The sequence below is a fragment of the Nerophis ophidion genome, linkage group LG13, assembly GCF_033978795.1.
Source record: "Nerophis ophidion isolate RoL-2023_Sa linkage group LG13, RoL_Noph_v1.0, whole genome shotgun sequence".
In the NCBI taxonomy this organism is placed as follows: Eukaryota; Metazoa; Chordata; class Actinopteri; order Syngnathiformes; family Syngnathidae; genus Nerophis; species Nerophis ophidion.
The window spans coordinates 41103894-41110684 of NC_084623.1; the positions used below are offsets into that span (position 1 = coordinate 41103894).

General features: G+C 41.7%; 1 protein-coding gene across 1 annotated transcript; it reads right to left on the reverse strand.

Annotated features, from left to right (window-relative positions):
• Positions 1-520: 520 nt before the first annotated feature.
• Positions 521-2411, reverse strand: LOC133564568 (apolipoprotein A-I-like). Its single transcript, XM_061918948.1, has 4 exons — positions 2321-2411; positions 1856-1907; positions 1626-1770; positions 521-1502 (listed from the first exon to the last, which is right to left on the reverse strand). The coding sequence occupies exons 2-4, from the start codon at positions 1896-1898 to the stop codon at positions 899-901; spliced, it is 792 nt and encodes a 263-aa protein (XP_061774932.1). The 5' UTR covers positions 1899-1907; positions 2321-2411; the 3' UTR covers positions 521-898.
• Between the last annotated feature and the right edge of the window lie 4380 nt (positions 2412-6791).

Below are 6791 nucleotides of genomic sequence, written 5' to 3' on the forward strand. Positions count from 1 at the left end.
TCTTTAAGCAATATGCCACCATAAATGAATTATATTTGTTTATATTGACAAATACTTTAGACTGCAATATTGTTCAATTAAGGACACTGATTACATAAGTTTAACTTGTGTGCTATTGTGTGCATAGCTGTTGTGTAGGTGCTAGCTCCTAGTAGCCTATAGCCTACCATGTTGACCTTTTGTAAATGTTTTTACTAAAATACAAGAAAATACCCTTTTGTGTGCTTTTTAGAGGACATTTGTCTGTTTACTGAATGTCCAGCTTTGCACAAGTAATGCAAGACTCAACAATCTGATTTTTCTGCTGATATCAGAAAGATATGTGGTATCAGTAACTGATAAACAGCCCTAGTAAAAGGTGTAGCAGAGCGTTGTATTGACATTATATACACAATAGTGAATGAAGGGAGAAGTCCCGCCTATACCTTTATGAAACTCTGGCCCCCAGACCAAATGTACATGATTAATGATATACATAAATGTGTCATGCAATATAAAACATGATTGACAGGGAGCAAACTCGTTTCATAAACATGTTTATTCAGCTGTATTTTGCCAAAGCTGAGTTTCTATGAGACACGCATCATCACACAGAGCCACTTCTGATAATCCATTAATATGAATGCACAAAAAAGGTCAGTCTCTGACAATGAAAGCATGCATGTGTTGAGAGTGTAAGTAGTTATGACTGTCATGCTTGAAAACAAAAAAAAGGTGCCCAAACAAGTGAGTTAAAGAGCATGAGTCCAGCCATTTTGTTGCGAGGAAGTGCATCAATTAGGCATCTGCTGCGTGTAGGAGGATGTCGGTGAGAAAACTAGGAATGGAGATGATAGGGGAATGGTCGAGAACTGACAGGTACAGGATTGGTGCGTTGGACTGGGTGGCTGGCCAGGATTTAGCTCTTGTTGACGGTCGCGTAGACGGCTTCGAAGATGGCGGAGAGTTTTTCCTTGACATCGGCGGCCAAAGGTGTAATCTTCTCTCTCAGAGCATTGAGGTCGTCCGCGCTGATGGACTGTGCGTTGCCGTAGGCCTGCTTCATCTGTTCTTTGTATTCATTCACGTAGGGCTCAACCATAGCCTTCAACGTCTCCAGCTGTGTATAAACCTTTTCACGTACAGCCTCGACCATGGGCATGAGTTTGGCCTTGGTCTCCTCGACGTTGACGGACACCTTCTCTTGAAGCTGGGCCATGATGGGCTCCAACTTGGCTTTCAGAGCGTCCATCTCAGCAGTGTGTTTCGCCTGGTATTCGGCGAGCACGGGCTGCAGAAGAACACGGTACTCTTCGACGTGTTTGTCGATAACCATCTTCAGTTCAGCTTGTTGGGGAGCAAGTTTTTCCTTCAATTCGTTAATATCGTTGGCGATACTATCACGGATTGGCTGAACGGCGTCGGCGATGGTACCGACAACGCTGTCAGTCATGGGAGAAACGGACTCCTGCAGTGCCTTGAGCTGATTGTGGAAGTCGTCCAGGCGCTGGACAAGCTGGACTCTGGGTAAGAACAGAGAGGAGGGGAAGAACATCTCTTTTTAACCAAGATAAACCCGTAAAAGAACAATAGCACAGGTATCTTTAGCAAGAGACGCGAGGCGATATCCATTGAAATTGCCTTACTTCAAGTCTTTGTACTCGGTTTCGTCAAGATTGTCCAGGGCTTTTTTTGCACTTTCCTTAATCTGATTCAGGTAGACATCAGCTGCAGCCCGGACATGAGCCAGCTGGGAGGGGGCATCAGCCTGCAGGGATGCAGCCTGGGAGCCTGTGGGGTAACATGGATGAAGAGTCTCGAAAAGATCAAAGGAGAAATTTCCACATATTTAAACTGTCTTGAGTGCAATACTTACCAATGGCCAGCAGGAGGGCGAGTGCGAGAACAACAAACTTCATGATGGAGGTCTAAAGTAAACAAAAAAATGCTTTAGTCGACCACAAACATAACCTATTTGTCTATTACACACAATATATACCCAGGTTGAAAAATGTTTAACACAACAAGCATTGAGTTCCTATTAAAAGAACATGTAATGTGGGTTGATAAATTTAAAGAGACAGCTCTGGCAGATTTGGACTGCTGGCTAATCCAAATCCAGGTATTTTAGTTAGATGCAATCATAGAATTAGCTCGTAAAACCTTCTGGAGAAGCAGATATTTAAACTCGAAGGCACATTTACTAAAAAGCAACAATAAAACATTAAGGCATTAAAATTCCTGAGACGAACGCAACACGACTACAAGTCTACAGCCTGTCCGACAGATAAAAAAGTTCTTTGGTCACCCAAATCCCGGTTGCAGCTGCAGCTTGCCTTACCTGGTCAAGTTGGTGAGGAGACTGAACAACTCGAGCAGAAGGCTACCTTATATAGCGCTCGGATAAGGGATGAGTCCTCACGTGGAGGAGGGGGGAAGGTGTGCGAGCTGTGTGTCTCCGTGGAAGTGGACCTCACCCCCAGACATCTCTCTCAGCAGGGGACTAAGTTGAGAGTTCAATGGTCACCTGCAGGGAGAACACTCAGTACGCGGTTGAGAAAAGGGATGGAATTTTTCGAACCGAGGTCTAATCTGGTAATTTCATTGACGATATTGATGAGAGGGTCTTTTTCTTTTGTAACAGGCGGACATGAACACTACTGTACACTGCATGTAAAGGGAATTCAAAACAGTACATTTTTTTAGACATGCTGGGCGATTGAAAAGTAACTCCCTTTTGTTGTATGATTTGTACTATAATTGTCAAAAATTCTTATAAATTTGTTTTATTTTCAAACATATTTTACACATTATTCACAGTATTTATTGTATTTTCTTTCCTTTATAATCTTTTAGATTGATTAATTATTTATACATTTGGAGGCTCTACTGGACAAGCATGCATGCCGAACACCCATGTGAAAAATAATTTAAAAAATAATAAAATAAATAAAATCAAATAATATATACAAATAAAGAAATAAATAAAAAATGCTTCCCTCACACATGCATTTTTTGTAAAATGTTTAATAAATTATATGTAATTTAAAAATAGGAGTTGCTTTACAATCACCCCGTATATAAAGCAAATATATTTTTAATTTTCATTCATGATTCATTTTAATGTTGTATCGATGGTTTTTATTTGCTGTTGAGGGAATGAAAATGAAATTGGAAAAAAAAAGAAAGTTGAAAGTTCAGCTGACTCTATTTGTACTTAGTGGGTTGAATGTTTGCAGCAGATGAGACATTCTTCTTGGCACTATTGATATGAAGCACACACACACACACAATACACACACACACACGTCTATATATATATATATATATATATATATATATATATGTGTATATATATATATACACACACACACACGCACACACACACACATATATACATACATACATATATACTGTACATATATATACACACACCTATATACATACATATATATGCACACATATATACATATATAAATAGATATATAACATATATAAGATTTGAGATAATCAGTTCATGAATCTGATGAAAGAATTAACTCTAATATAGCCACAAAAAAGACTTGATGCAATCAAATGTCCAAGTTGGAACTGATATCATGTGTTCGTGTACACAGACACCCACCATGAAAAAAGGACAAATTATCAACAAAGACTTATCTCAGTTTGAGGATAACATGTGTGTTAGCAAAAGTGTGTGTGTGTGTGTGTGTGTGTGTGTGTGTGCTTGATTAATAGGTTAAAGAGTGTTATGTGCCATTGCTGTTGTTTGTTGTCCTATCACTAGTGGACTTTGTCACCACGGATTCGTGTAATTCAATTCAACAAATGGAGATAATAAGAGACGTCTCCAATTGTGTGTTCACATAATTGCATACAAAAATGAGGGTGAATAAAAGCAAATTTATTGATGGGTCTTGTTTTGTACGTATTAACTACGCATTAGTTTAATTTGTTAATGCTGTGTGGGGAATGTTTATTAGTCGTCATTCAAACGTGTCCATGCAATGTATCGACTGGAAGCTTGTTCGTTTAAGGGTTACTGAGTGCAAAGTAAATCATTGTCATGAGCAGAAATTGGTTGATAAATCATGTAAAAAATCAGCAAAACAACATGCTTCCAAGGATTAGGTGACGTGTCCATTCTGTTTTGGACTTTGTGGGGTTAGAAATTCATATCTGTGACATGGTTATATCTACACTTCTGTTAAAATGTACCAAGCAGTTGTTTCAATACTTTACATTAGTGTTGGGCAATACTACAAATCTGGGTATCGATCCAAAACCAAGTAGTTACAGGAGCAGTATTGGGCATACCAATGCTGACACTAATACTTATCATTTTTAAGATCATTGAAATACTGAATTTTTAACAATATCAAGTAAATATATATATTTTTCTTTATTTCCTTTTATTACATACAGTACAATATTTTGAGCCAAATGAAGTCAATAGTGCATAATAACTAAACATAATCAAAAATTACTATCGACTTAGCGTGGCTTCCTTATTTTCCTGCGGCACGTGTCCATTTTGACAATAAAACATACATGTACTGAATGCAATTGCATGTCTTATAATTGTAATATTATCTGATAATGTAACATAATATTAGGTTATCATTCATTTCAAAACATTTTTTGTCAAAATAAAAATAAATACTTAAATATGTGCTTGTTTTCTGATTTCAAATCAGGTTATCCATCAAGTTGTACACTGTACAAATGACAATAGACTTCACGATAAAAATCTGGCGACTGGGCTGCCAGTTTTTCACAGCAAAATCGAAGCTTTTTTTAAAAAAGTCAACATAAAAATGTTCATCATATAAGGTTATTATATATACGCAGTTTATATTTATATTCATACTATATATTATTCAATATTACAAGCGGGCCTCTGAGGGCAGCACAATTGCGATATGGCCGCCAATGAAAACGAATAGCATGTTTATCAAGTTCTTGTGCTGCAGGGATAATGACACTTGTAAAACATAGTTTATTTGCGGTTTATTAATGACTTAAAAAACGGCTTCACATTGTGAAGGGACGTTAGCCGCTAGCGAGGATGCTACATTGCGTTGAAGACGCATTCATCCCTATGTCGCTGTCGAATGTGCGGGACACAGTTCGAATGTATCAACATGCGTTATCACGATATGACAACGATATTAACGGCTCTATTGTCTCGTCCCACAACCCTAGTGCTTGCACTGAAGAGAAAAACATTTTTTGATTTGGCCTCGCTCTAAACCAGGCCTGGGCAATTATTGTGACTCGGGGGCCAAATTTACAGAAAAAAGGTGTCTGGGGGCCGGTATATCTATTTTTAGAACAAAATACAAAATCCCACAATAATGTCTGATTGAAAGCTAAAAACATTATGACAGACCACCTGAAAAAACGGAATTGATTTTTACATTTTCTATGAGACACCCAGAATGCCATCCATCCATCATCTTCCGCTTATCCGAGGTCGGGTCGCGGGGGCAGCAGCCTAAGCAGGGAAGCCCAGACTTCCCTATCTCCAGCCACTTCATCTAGCTCTTCCCGGGGGATCCCGAGGCGTTCCCAGGCCAGCCGGGAGACATAGTCTTCCCAACGTGTCCTGGGTCTTCCTCGTGGCCTCCTACCAGCTGGACGTGCCCTAAACACCTCCCTAGGGAGGCGTTCGGGTAGCATCCTGACCAGATGCCCGAACCACCTCATCTGGCTCCTCTCGATGTGGAGGAGCAGCGGCTTTACGTTGAGCTCCTCCCGGATGGCAGAGCTTCTCACCCTATCACTAAGGGAGAGCCCCGCCACCCGGCGGAGGAAACTCATTTCGGCCGCTTGTACCCGTGATCTTATCCTTTCGGTCATGACCCAACGCTCATGACCATAGGTGAGGATGGGAACGTAGATCGACCGGTAAATTGAGAGCTTTGCCTTCCGGCTCAGCTCCTTCTTCACCACAACGGATTGTTACAACGTCCGCATTACTGAAGACGCCGCACCGATCCGCCTGTCGATCTCACGATCCACTCTTCCCCCACTCGTGAATAAGACTCCTAGGTACTTGAACTCCTCCCCTTGGGGCAGGGTCTCCTCCCCAACCCGGAGATGGCACTCCACCATTTTCCGGGCGAGAACCATGGACTCGGACTTGGAGGTGCTGATTCTCATTCCGTTCGCTTCACACTTGTCTGCGAACCGATTCAGTGAGAGCTGAAGATAACCGGCCAGATGAAGCCATCAGGACTACATCATCTGCAAAAAGCAGAGACCTAATCCCGTGGCCACCAAACCGGATCCCCTCAACGCCTTGGCTGCGCCTAGAAATTCTGTCCATAAAAGTTCTGAACAGAATCGGTGACAAAGGACAGCCTTGGCGGAGTCCAACCCTCACTGGAAACGTGTCCGACTTACTGCCAGCAATGCGGACCAAGCTCTGACACTGATCATACAGGGAGCGGACTGCCACAATAAGACAGTCCGGTACCCCATACTCTCTGAACACTCCCCACAGGACTTCCCGAGGGACATGGTCGAATGCCTTCTCCAAGTCCACAAAGCACATGTAGACTGGTTGGGCAAACTCCCATGCACCCTCAAGAACCCTGCCGAGAGTATAGAGCTGGTCCACAGTTCCACGACCAGGACGAAAACCACACTGTTCCTCCTGAATCCGAGGTTCGACAATCCGGCGAAGCCTCCTCTCCAGGACACCTGAATAAACCTTACCGGGAAGGCTGAGGAGTGTGATCCCACGATAGTTGGAACACACCCTCCGGTCCCCCTTCTTAAAGAGAGGGACCACCACCCCGGTCTGC